The following is a 14,010-nucleotide window of genomic DNA, read 5'->3' on the forward strand; positions in this document are numbered from 1 at the left end:
GTTGTGCTGCAGGGCTGAAATATGTGTGTGAAGTACGTGCTAGTTCAGGGAATGTTCAGGGAATTCTTTGTTGTGTTAAACACAGAGAAAGCTTCAGTGAGGACAAAGTTTGCATTATGATGCCTGAGGCTAGCCTGCAGGGTTAAAAGGGAGTACATATATGGATGCATGGAGACACAAAGACATCAGCTGGGAGTTCAGTCAGAGGTTTATGATGATAAACACACGATGAACATCACAGGGTTGCACGTGGAAGACAAAGGGCTCTGCTAAGGAAGAAAACATCTACATTACTTGTTACACTTTCCAGCTTTTCATCTACCCTCTCCTTCTTCTATACATCCATGAATCCTCTCTGAGGTCTTCCTCATTTCCACCATTTTTTCACTATCTACAGTATTCCAGCATACTAAAGCCATGCCTAGTGGCCATAATCTACAGGGTGGGCCATTTATATGGATACACTGTAATAAAATGGGAATGGTTGGTGATATTAAAGTCCTGTTTGTGGCACATTAGTATATGTGAGGGGGCAAACTCCTCAAGATGGGTGGTGACCATGGTGGCCATTTAGAAGTCGGCCATCTTGGATACAACTTTTGTTTCTTCAATAGGAAGAGGGCCATGTGACACATCAAACTTATTGGTAATGTCACAAGAAAAACAATGGTGTGCTTGGTTTCAACGTAACTTTATTCTTTCATGAGTTTCTCTTTGTTCACAGCCATTGACATGTCGAAGAGGTTTTTCTTGGTGGAAAAACTCAGGGAACGTGCCAGCTTCAGTGCATAAAGAGGGAAACACATCATCATGTAGCAATTTCAAATATCCAGTGGCCATGAGGTTTCCATTGATGAAGAATGGACCCACTATCGTTGTACCCCATATACCACACCAAACCATCACTTTTGTTGTTCCAACAGTCTTGAAGGGATCCATCCAATGTGGGTTAGTGTCAGACCAATAGCGGTGGTTTTGTTTGTTAACTTCACCATTCACATAAAAGTTTGCCTCATCACTGAACAAAATCTTCTGTGTGAACTGAGGGTCCTGCTCCAATTTTTGTTTTGCCCATTCTGCAAATTCTGTGCGCCGATCTGGGTCATCCTCGTTGAGATGCTGCAGTAGCTGGAGTTTGTAAGGGTGCCATTTGTGAGTAGCTAATATCCGCCGAAGGGATGTTCGACTAATGCCACTCTCCAGTGACATGCAGCGAGTGCTACACTGTGGGCTCTTGCTGAATGATGCTAGGACAGCCACTGATGTTTCTTCATTAGTGACAGTTTTCATGCATCCACATTTTGGCAAATCCAACACTGAACCAGTTTCACGAAACTTAGCAAGCAGTTTGCTAACTGTAGCATGGGAGATGGGTGGTCTCGTAGGGTGTCTTGCATTGAAATCTGCTGCAATGACCCGGTTACTGCGTTCACCAGATATCAACACAATTTCGATCCGCTCCTCAGGTGTTAACCTCTTCGACATGTCAATGGCTGTGAACAAAGAGAAACTTGTAAATAAGTCATGAAAGAATAAAGTTACGTTGAAACCAAGCACACCATTGTTTTTCTTGTGACATTACCAATAAGTTTGATGTGTCACATGGCCCTCTTCCTACTGAAAAAACAAAAGTTGTATCCAAGATGGCCGACTTCTAAATGGCCACCATGGTCACCACCCATCTTGAGGAGTTTGCCCCCTCACATATACTAATGTGCCACAAACAGGACTTTAATATCACCAACCATTCCCATGTTATTTCGGTGTATCCATATAAATGGCCCACCCTGTATAACAAATCTGGTGCAATATTGGACATGACTCACCTTTTACTGAACGTAATACTGTGAGGAGGAAACAATGCAATTTGAAGATGTCTTCCACCAGCCAGGGGTCATGCTGGGGTCCAGACTGTTTATTTGTGTGTGTGTGTGTGCGCGCGCGTGTGCGTTAGACTGATTGACAGCCTTGACAGTTTTGGCAGTTATAAGATTCGGAGGTGAGCATTTTGATTGATGATTCCATGTGGGTGGCAGCCTGTAGATTAAAACCTCTAGTAGACAACACACACACACACACACACACACACACACACACACACGCACACACAGTCGACTCACATTTATTATTTGGAGGCATACTGTAAGCCATAACTATCATTCACTGTCTTACCGTAATGCCGTTCTGCCGTTACTGTCTCATCTCTACATTTAATACACTATAGAACAAACGTGTGGGTACGTATAGATGAAAGAAGACCAACTCAGTACTTTGCTAAATGAATATAATTTATTCAAGTGACCTCACAATTACAACTATACTTTTATAGACACTGCATGAATAAATAAATAAATAAATAGCTGTAATTTCACTGTCAACAAACATCATTTTCAGTGCTGCATTTAAAGGTAAACTAATTTGTTCCTATGCTTTTTTCTTTTTTTTCCCCTGGTATATACATTTATCACACAAAAATACAGCGTCATTGTTATTTACGACATAGAGCCAAAAACGTGTCAGTCCACCAGCTGACGTTGATTCTTTTCTGCGTGTGCGTTCCGGTTTGTGGATGAACCCTGGAAACTACACACTCATCTGTTGAGGAGAACATTTACATTCACATTTAAGTCCAATGAGATTGCCTGACACTTTGCATAGCATCAGACCAGACCGCCCTGTTTGAAGCTGAAGCTGATTTATCATCGATCCCAAAACTGGTTCAGGTCAGATCAGGATCTAGTAGGTCCTACTATACCTCAGCTGATATGGCTGCACAAGGGGATCAAGTCCCCTTTGCTCTCTGTAGACTAACTTCAAGGCCATTCTGACATCTTAAAGGATGAAGGCTGGTGTTATTCTAGATCTTTTACATTGCGACCTAATTGCCTAAAAAGGCAAAAATCATAAATAATATGATTGTAACAAGTTTTGCCACTGAAGACGAAACCTTAGCTTTCCTACCCCCAAAACAAAACACCATACTTCTGGGATCAATAAGGATTATGTAAAAGGTTGAAAAAATTTGGGAAACAGCCAGTTAAAATCCTTAAACTTTCCAGATTAAAACGCCTGTTCAAGATCACCTACTGGTGCAAGTCCAGACAGCTTCCAGCACATCTGCTATTTTTTGTCACTCAGTAGCAGTCACATTCACTTGTACCTCTGCCAGTTATGCTTGATCTCCTCCGGTTTGCCAACACAGTAAAGCTTCAACTCCATTTATATTTTTGGCAAGTGCTCACATCGTTTGAGGTCATGTTTTTTCAGATGCCAGTAGAGCAGTAGGACTCCACAATGGTAGTCTCACCCTTCTTGTCGTACTCATGAGCTGATGTTGCTCCTTCATGGTTTGAACCTACAAACCTCGATCAGTTTGAAGCAGATGTTGAGGTTTGTGCACAATTTTGAGGTCTGTGATAAAATCTCACAGAGCAAGTGGTCATAGCAGGACTATCAGAAAGCAATGCAAAAATAGCAGCAGCACAAGAAGCTATCTGAGAAGGTGATCTTGAGGGAAAAATGTAAACCAGGTATAGCTCGCTGAACTTTTTGAGGTCAGAGAGGACCAAAAGACCGACTAACACATTGTTGATTTCGGTCTCACTTGGTAATAATTGTTGACAAAAACATCTAGAATTTTACCAGCCTTATCCTTCAATGGAAAAATATTTCACACATGTCACCTTTTCAACATGTTCCTAAATCACTCATTTTTTACCACTGACGTTTGAATTAAGGCAAGTCCATAAGATTCAAAAAGACACCAACGAACCACAACGATGCTAAGAGGAGATAAACACAGTGAAGTCAACTGGACAACAGTAACACATAACAATGCCAAAAATCTTCTTAACTTGACAGATTTTTTTGTTTCTTTTGTTCTTTTTTCCACACAGGGCAGCAGTGTGTCTGGTAGTTTAAAACTGCCAGGCCCGTGACAATGTAAGGACTTAAACTGAACAATGTATGAGGGTGCTCAATCAAGTAACACTTCAACGTTCATCACTGCTAATATCGCACTGTAACACACTCCTTACAAACCATAATTTTTGAACCTCTGTGCAGCATTAATCAAATGTCCTGAGGGCTGATCGACTTGGGGCCGGATCGATGATGACTGGTGCTACTAACACCATCCTGGAGGAACAATCATTTCCTGTCCCCACTAACCTGCTGTGGCTGGCCAGTCAATACAGCTTTAGGATGAGAAAACAAACTATCATAGGCGCGCGCGCGCGCGCGCACACACACACACACACACACACACACACACACACACACACACACACACACACACACACACACACACACACACACACACACACACACACACACATATTTCAAAATGGCTTCTGTGAGTTCATGTTAAAAATAAAAATCACTGAAGTGTTCTTGATTACTTTCAAAGTTCACTGTCGCGTCTTGCATTGAGATTTATTTCCAGGCTGCTATTAGGTTCCAGTCATTTATAAAATCTGTTTGCAAAATGAACATCATGTGCTTTTACTGGTGTCAGTGTTACCATTCCAGCTGTAAATGAATGGTAGTTTAAAGATGTATTCCCATTGTATGTTTGACAAAAACAACAATAGCAAATTGATTTTCATAATGCATTGAAATGAAGGGAAGACAATGGCTGCCTGGAAAGTACAAAGGGAAAGAAAGGTCACGGGGTGGCGTGTAATAAAGTCAGAGCTCCTGTCTAATTACTCTGATTCATGATGATTCAGCAGCACACAATTTAGGTTCAGTGCAGAACTTTAGTGTCAGTAGCAGGAAGCTTATGATCATTCTTTATGTCTCCCTGTGACCATCAAACTTTATTTTAGAATAAATACTGGATCAAATGACTACATCACCGAGCTCAGAACCACTCTTTTGTGCTCCAGACTATTGTTGTCGTTTTACTCACTGTTTTAGTTTTCTGATTTCACTATCACCATCTCATCAGCTCACATTAAAGAGATTGGGTTAAATTACAATAAAGTTGTAACTTTAGGGACTCGTCAGTACTGACAAGAATAGCAAAGATCAAAACAGAGCTGAGCAGAAGCTTCATTAATCTCATGGATAGGTACTTTCGGTGGCTCCCTTAGTTCCACCACAGAGGATGTATCCGCATATTTTATTTGGCATGGATTTTTACAGTGGACACCCTTCCTGACGACACCCTGCCATTTATCCGGGTAGGGACTTGGGTCAAAATAGTGGGAGTACACTAGCTTGTGACCTCCTGAGGCTGGCTTTGTGTCTCCTCCCAGTTATGAACTGGTGATCTTTCGGGTGTAAGGCGAGCGTGTTAACCACAACACCACTGAGCCACCCATTGCATTCAAATGAATGATAATTTTGCCCTGTATCTATAAAACACCCCCACAATGAATTCTTCTTATGCTGTCACTCATTGATCTCTTTTGTTTAGTGTAATCTTGTCAATACAACAAAGATGGTAGTTAGCTTGCTAAGTGTTGGCAGTGAATGAAAAAAATGTTTTTATGGAACGCTGTTTGGGATTTTGCTGATTTAGTCAGTATCTTCTATTTGGTAAAGTCAGGGTTTGGTTATATAATTATGGACTTCAGCAAGAAGATTAAATCGAGCTGAAAACAGAACATAAAACTTGCAAACATCTACTGGTCTTCAGGTTTAAACAAGACATGGTAAAAATGAAATTTAGTAAAATGTATCTAGCTGTACAACGTGGGTCCTAAAAATATTATTGCTCTATCAATAACGTTGTTCTACATGAAACTCAAAGTATGATAAAAGCTTAGTTGTCAGGTGCATGTAAACGAACTTACGTATATTATGCTTTAAATAATGACTTGTAGATGTGGACACAGTTTCTTGGTTAGATATTGCACTATTTTCATGATCCACAACAAATCCTTGTAGACTTGCTCATATAGGCCTGCTGTACATCCATCCAAAGTTCCTCCGATCACTATAGCAGCACTTAAATGAAAATGGTTGAAGTTTCACAGAGTCGTGATAAGAAAACACAAGAATGAGTGTGGCATGATTCGCACAGATGATTGAGTCCGTTTGCTGTTTCTAGGCAAGGAATCTCAAAAAGAAGGAGGCACCATATTGCCGTCAGAAACTTTTGGAGTCACTTGAAAGCCACAGCAGATGCTTTGTTGATTTGGCTCCTAGTGTGGCAGTAGTAATTTTCCTGAAGAATATTGATGCCTCTTTTGACTGTTCCTTCTTCTTTACATTCCTTGGTTCTAGTTTACTTTGTGCCTTAAATGTCTAATCTTCATTGTGAAAAGCCTCTGGACTAGATGCCCCATCATCACTGAGGACCTCCGTGTTGGTAAAGGTCCCAGCAAGTGAGGCACCCAAGACCTGCCTGACAGGAGCCATCTCTGAAAGAATTATGTTATCATGGTTGCTTACCAGTGTTGCCTTGTCCATTATCTCCTTGCTGTGCTTGGAAACAACAGCATCCAGGAAGTCGTACTTATGTGACAGCATACCACTTTCAAATAGATACTTTGTCAGGTAAGAAAAAAACACATTGGCCAAGAAGGATGCCGCCATGGACACAGACTTGAAGGGGAACCTCTGCTGGACAAAGTGCTCTACATCTCCAGTGAGGTGATGGACCTTCTCCTGGGTCACCCAGCCGGGGTAATAGATGAATGGAGGTAGTTTGAGGTAGGGCTCCCCTCCACCAATGCGCAGCAGAAGACCAAAGATATAACCAGCCACAGAACCATAGGTGTTGGTGCCCTTAACGAACAGTACACTGAGAAGTTGGGGGAATATGATGACATAGACCAGATCAGAGCTCAGGTACCACAGGCCGTATACTGATCCTGTTAACAATGCCATGGCAGTGGCCAGAGCTCCGAACACAAAGATGGTGAGGCGCATCACCCAAACAATCTCCCGATCTGAGGCCTGTAAGGGAGATGAAAGGGATAAAAGAGTAAAGACAGAAACATAACAACTGGAGGGGAATAGGGTGTTAACTTAAATGAAAGTCAGTTCAGATAAAAGATTAGAGCCTACAGCTAAAGTAGTGTCTGTGTGAGGTTGCACTTAGATACGAAAGCGCTTGGAGATGTAGGTTCTGTTTGAAATTATTCACTCGTTTTCTTCTCCATACTCTTATTATTCAGGGAAACTGGATGTTGAGAAAAGGTGAGCTCAGTGGTACAACAGAACAACACTGTAGGGCACTATTTGGTCTTAAAAAAAAACAGGTCTTATCGAGTGATTAATCCAATTGTATTCATTTTTTTCCCTCCAATCATAATTAATATGTTCAAAGGAACATATTAATTATGGAAACCAGAAGAGAGGTATAAATATGTGTCTGCAGCCACTTTTACAACACAACCGAGGTTAGGGTTTGCATTTCAACCAGTGGTGTGGGGGATCTTGGAAAAAAAGCAAGCATATGATTTGCAATTGTTTCATTTTTCATTTTTTAGAATGACAATGCTCCCAAATACACAGTTAGTGCAATAAAAGGATGCCTAAATATATTTTTTCCTACCAGAATATAAAGAAAAGCAGGTTGACTTAAGACTTTTGCACAGTATTAGCATGCACAGTAATTTTCACAATTCTGAAAATTAATGTCTGTTACAAATGTGATGGGAATGAATAGCAGGAAATCTCAGTGGGACCAATTTGGCAGATTGTCTAACCATCTAACATTATCTAACAAATAATTATAACACAAACAACTTACAAAGATTTCCATCTCGAGGTTTCGGGTATTAAGCAAATTCGATAAAGTGCACATTTAATTTCTGCTGTAGGCTCTTGTTTGGTTGTATTTTTCGTATGAAAATAAAGTTGATTTATTGATAGGCTGACTGATGTTTGGAACCACTTGCTGAAATTGTGCAGACGTACGTGTATGCTAGGAATATTGCTCTTACCGACTGCCGAAACGCCAGCTGATAAATGTTCCTGGCAAACATGGAGCTGGCTGAGAGTATGGATGAGTCTGCTGATGACATGACCGCAGCTGACACAGCCCCCAGACCAAAGAAGGAGATGTACGGTGGGCAGAGGTGCTGAAGCACTATAGGAAGGATCATGTCAGACTCATCCTTATCCTTTGGAGGGAGGGAACCATATGTAGTTTGGTTCCAGTCTGAATCAGGACATGAGAAACAGATAAAAACTGATAATTGTAAACAATGCAAATTTCACAGCTTATTATTACGGCTCTTATGAAACATTTAGCCAACCAGTCAATCTTTGCACTCAACTGTCAAGATTATCTATGTGTTAAATTAGAAAAACAGTCATTAGCATTTGTCTTAATTATTGGTTAGAACAAAAAACAGAAAGAAAGTGCCTTGCATGAGGTAGTAACACAACGTAACTAAAGCTGAACAAACTGTACCTGGCCCACATTCGCATTTTAAGATTAGTAGCATTACTTTTCCAGCCACCCTGCAGAAAATTAAGTGTACGGATTTCTTTATTACAATTTTTGATCCCTTAGCTTTTCAGACAAAAAAAGTTAATGCTCTCAGTGGATACACATGCTTTAAAGCTGAGAAACAAAAGGCCTTAATGTGCCCAGGTGCCTTAATAGCAGCACAGATTCAATCTGCTGTTGGTCAAAACACAATAAACCAAGCCACAGTAATAATAGTACGAATTAAACTGGATACTGACTGAAAACTAGACCCCAGTTCAACATAGATGAGGGTAATATACTGGTTTGTTAATGATCCGTGGAAGCATATGAGTCAGTATTAAATAATTATGGACATTATGTAGATTAACTGCATTTAACTGTTGTCGATTAATCATTGATAATGGTTAACATCATAAGGGAGCCAATAGTTCTGACAGGCTATGTTGAACTTATTAGATACAAAAGTATGCATGGACGCTGGCTGTACTGATACCCTCATCTTTGTTAAGCCAACATTCAGACGACTATGGTTTATATATATATGTCTTTCTCTACCCATCCCCAGATATTCATAGGCAGTGGTTGATTAGTGCCAGTTCTACAAGTAACGGCTTCAGATGGACCAGATTAATTAGCTCCTCTTCAGATGTAATATTCACTAAATTGCCATGGTCTGATGGCTCTCTCTCCTCTGCACGTCGTGACAGCATCCGTCTGCTGTTTACCCTCCAGACACTGTATACATCTGCATTTACACATCTGAAAAAAGAAAAGGGCTGCTGGGGTGTAAACAACCCCATGAAGCCAGGGTGCTCTCTTTGATCACACTTTCCCGTTTGAATAAAGGATGTGGTTCTTGGATGTTTCGATTGTCTTGTGATGTTTCATTTACTGCTTAATCACTGTGCATGTCTGTGCGTGTGCACATCCGTCTTGGATTAGTCTCTGATTAGCGTGTGTTTGCCTAAAAAGTCTGATTTAACAGCTGCAATCCAGACATAACAGCGTGTGTGCATATAAAGCACCAGTGGCACTGTGTAGTGATTCATACTTCTACCTGTCTTTGTTGTCCTTGTAAATCTGGATGCAAATGACAGCTAGCTCCATTACTGCTTAAAGAAAGGATTATATATACTACGCTTGGGTACACTGTTTAAAAAGAACTGTTTCTGCACACTCATCTAATTCAGTTTATTAAAATATTATGGGACCCCATTTTAGCTTTAAGAATAATAATGTCTGATGCACCTGTGGGTGCATATTTGTGTTTGTGTCTCTGTGTGTATTATTACCAGTGGAAGCCCCTATAGCTCCTATGAGGACAGAGGGGACAGCCATGACCAAGCAACCGAAGGCAGCAAGGAATGAAAGGACCTGGGCGTAGGTAGCTGAAGAAGCAGAAAGAACCCGTTGAAAATAGACCTGCCAGGGAATCCCCCCCAACATCTAGAAACAGAAACACCAAACCAATGCATTACAATCAGCAGTCTGAAAAGAATACTGTGAATCTCTTTGTTTCTAGTAAAGATATCCATTTCAGTACTAAGAAACCGTTAAATGCTATGTGCCACAAATGGGTCTCTTAAACATGATGCTTTCATTTTGACTTCAGTGAAAGTGTGTCTGCAATTGACTTTAGAGTTGTATACTGTCTCTCGGTGAAACTTCAGATAAAAGTTATGGCTTACAAGCAAAAAGAAGTTGTCCGCCCAGAGCCAATTGTCTTCAGGCTCAATCTTCCCGAGCCAAGGAGATTGATAGATTGTTTTCTTGGCTGTAACACCGATGTCTGACACGGCAGGATTGGACAGAGCAAAAGGCACACTGATCCACTGAAAGGAGAAGAAAATCATAATGCAACATTGATACAATAAAACGTAAATATGGAATTATTGTATTTTTATACCATTTCAAAATCTGGCTGTTGAAATCAAGTTCTACTCTACCCTGTGTTGTTGATACAAAAGATGTTTTTATCAATTTCATGTTTTGATATGATTCTGTGTGTATAAATTTAGATCTTTTTTTAAAGTTATGTTACTTAAAAAGTTACTTAAAAATCTTCTAGAACTGATAGAAGATTTGGTTTAAATATTGGCTAAAATCGTTAGAGCTGCTGGTTGAGTAGCTCCCAAACTCACCAAACCCAGAAAGATACAGAAGAGCTGGACCACATCTGTGTATGCAACAGAGTAAAGTCCTCCAACAAGTGTGTAGAAGATGGCTATCAGTGCTGAGATCACCACAGACATGTTGATATTTATATCCACTATCACACTGAGAGTCGCACCTGCATGGAAATATAACCAGTGTGAAGAAGAAAAAAAATATTCACTAAAATCTGGGTAACCTGATGTTTCACTCACAATGAGTTTGGGCATACAATGCAGTATACTGTAAAGCATAGATTAGATTTAAAGTGGTGAGATTCATGATCTCATCCATTGGGATGCCTACCCAAAGCGGACAAAATGGCTGCAGACCAGAAGATTTCTCCCATGAGTGCAGGGATGAACAGCAGACCACCCATCCTTTTTCCATATAGCTGCTGGAAGGGATCTAGCATGGTCACATATCCACGTGATCGCATGGGTTTGGCAAAGAAAAGCCCCCCTGAGTGATGTCAGATGTTGAGGTAATGCAGACAAAAAGCACGAGAGAAGCATTTTAGAAAGTTGTACAGTACTACTAACTTAACGTAAAGTGTGCTGATGCTGTATAATAACCTTAATGAATAGACCAAATTCTATATGCTTCAGCAACACAGCTTAAATTTACATTTACTTTAATATCAGTCTAATAGCACAAAGATCAGTCTTCCTACACCTAAATATCATATCAATATGAATTTAATGTAAAGGAATTTCTGTCTTAAAAGTAGGAAAGCATATTAATTTATAGGCAAAAAGTACATTACTACATTAAAACTACATTACATTACCTACATTAGGTGATGCAACTCTTTCCCTTTTTAATCTCGCTATAAGCAGATATATTTATCCAAGTTTTTCTAGGTTTCCTACCTAGTACAAGGCTGAGAGCATAACCAAAGGGTGCCTGTGCCCAGGCCAGGCCGAAGCCTGGGAGGTAGACATATTCTGCTGTTCCATTAATGTAGCCCCCTCCCACCCAAGTGGCTGAAAAAGAAGAAGAAAACTTATTTGTAAATTAACAAATCAAAAGAAAATATACATTTCAAGTTTTCCGAACTGCATGAGTATAATGGTGTAAACTGTGATGGGAATTTCTACTTCTGCCCGCTGCGCAATCTGTGCGTAAAAGACGGAGCGGAAGACCCTAGTCAATGGAAAGTTTATTTATTTTTTTGTCCTTTTGGACCTTACATGGTATGAAAATTGGACAAAATGCGCACGTGGCTGCCGTCGAACAGACACCAAGAAATACAGATTTAAAGACTCACCGGTCATCGTAAATCCACCAACGAACAAGCCGATGTCCCTTCCCCCAACCATGATATTCTCGCTCCGATCTAAGCCATCGCCAACTCCAGAGTTCTTATTCTTCCACGCAGCCCAGATCCCCACAAACAGAATCAGGACATAGAAGAGCACGATAGCCACGAGACCCTCGACGTGAATGGTCATCTTCCTTTTCTCCGCTTCCCCGCCGAGATCAAGTGCTGCTGCGCGCGGACTGGATACTCATGGAGAAAACTTGGAAGAAACAAAGGAAAAAACCCTTTAATGATACATTTGTGGTTTGTCAGAAATAATAAAAACACACAATCCCAACCCGCAGAAACACATTTTAAGGAGTGCAGACAAACTGTAACTGCAACTACATGGAACTTCATTTCAAAAGCTATCAATTTAATCAACCTGAAAACAATAATGTGTGACAAATACATTTCTTAAAAGAAACGAAACAGAAGCATTTTATCACCAGTGTGTCGGATGTAATACTGGCTAAGTCCAAGTGATGCCAGGCGCTTCCAACGCCGTTAGAAATTACAAAGTATTTCAAATTTCTTTTTCAGGTTTTCTGCGCACATGCACGCTTACTGCAAATATTCAGCTGTTACAGTTTTAATGCTCCTTGTTAACCGAAGTTATATTGGCCTGAACAACTAATTATTTTCCCCAATAATAATAATAATAATAATAATAATAATTATATATATATATATATATATATATATATATTTTTTTTTTTTAACCAAATGTCAAAGTTAAAATTAGTAAACGTGAAAGTGTAACAAGTAATACATTTATATATACTCGCCAATTATAGTTTAAACTCCTCGGGTTAAACTATATTTTAGATAAAATGACCGATTTGCAAATTCCTGCTCGGAAATACTGCGACCATGAATCTTACCGTATCCAGCAGGGACTTCAGCTTGTTTCACTAAATCAACAGATCGGAATCAGAAACGACGCAAACTCGATCCAGTGGTATCAGTCCAAGAGTGCGCACATTATTAGTGTTACTTTAGTTAGTTCTTTACAACAGCTGAACGTGTTTTAAACGCGTTATCCGCCCTCATTTACAGATATTCCTTTCGGTCACTTGACTTAAGTAAGTAGAAAAAACAACGTATTTACAACTTTACGCTTTCAAAGATTTGCACCCACATTTGCATGTTTCTGGTAACTCTATTGTGCGCAAAAGTCGGGCACTCCTTTGTAATGGCGATGCATTGGGAAAAAAATCCGGTCCGTTTTCCAACAGATTCATAAAAACAGCTGCATTGATGAGGTTCGTGCTCAAACTCAAACCTGAGGTTCCCCGTTGCGCTGACACCATGGCGCCAAGAGGCCGGTGTTGAATTATTGAGCTCTCTTTAAATCGATTGTCAATGCAGTAAAATGCAATTACATTCGGCAACCACATATCATTTTAGTAAAGTCATTACAAAATATAATTTTCTTACCTTTGCTTTGGAAAAACGGGTCTAAATAGATCACAACAGCTGGGACTCCAAAAGTAGATTCAAAAAGTGTAAGAGACAAATTATATTTGTGATATATTGCGCTGCCAGTCTGTAATCCTCCTGGACGACCAAACACCATTCAACTATGTTGTTTTTTAAATCACAAATGCTGGTCGGCAGCAGAGAGGGAGACGGACCGAGCGAGGGAGGGAGAGAGGCTGGAGGTGGGTGGAGGGGTGGAGATGAATGGGAGTGGTGGGTTTATTGGGTGCTGTCAGGGTGGGTAGATGGTGGATAAATGTCTTCCAGGGCAGGACGAAAATAGCACCTAATAGAGAATGGCATGACGCACAACCTCTGTGGAAAAGCTTTCCAATATCATAATATCATATTGGCAATAGATGAAACCTTTACTTTGCCAGGTTACATTTCAGGCCTGATTTATGATCTTGCGCAGGTCCTCGCTCGCTGATGATTAAGGCAAGGCGCCATTACTGCAAAGGCTTGCTGTATGGCGGTGATGTTGAGAATGTGAGCCACGCACACAGGATTAATTTCCACTTTATAAGTCCGCATTACACATTCAACTCTGACGCCTTTTCGTCCAAAAACATCAATCTACTCGCAAGTTCGTGCGTTTGATCAATATGATGTTGAAGTAAACTTTTAGACATTTGGAAGCAGCACAGTTACAGTATTTTATTATATCGCCTTCCTGCAC

General features: G+C 40.3%; 1 protein-coding gene across 1 annotated transcript; it reads right to left on the reverse strand.

Moving 5' to 3' along the window:
* Nucleotides 1-2,402: 2,402 nt before the first annotated feature.
* Nucleotides 2,403-13,427, reverse strand: LOC308409507 (high-affinity choline transporter 1-like). Its single transcript, XM_080902305.1, has 9 exons — nt 13,290-13,427; nt 11,817-12,069; nt 11,419-11,532; nt 10,853-11,008; nt 10,537-10,685; nt 10,084-10,227; nt 9,688-9,841; nt 7,902-8,119; nt 2,403-6,909 (listed from the first exon to the last, which is right to left on the reverse strand). Exons 2-9 carry the CDS (start codon nt 11,998-12,000, stop codon nt 6,256-6,258), a joined length of 1,773 nt encoding a protein of 590 aa, XP_080758431.1. The 5' UTR covers nt 12,001-12,069; nt 13,290-13,427; the 3' UTR covers nt 2,403-6,255.
* Nucleotides 13,428-14,010: the final 583 nt, after the last annotated feature.

Source organism: Rhamphochromis sp. 'chilingali', assembly GCF_963969265.1.
Source record: "Rhamphochromis sp. 'chilingali' genome assembly, chromosome: 14".
In the NCBI taxonomy this organism is placed as follows: Eukaryota; Metazoa; Chordata; class Actinopteri; order Cichliformes; family Cichlidae; genus Rhamphochromis; species Rhamphochromis sp. 'chilingali'.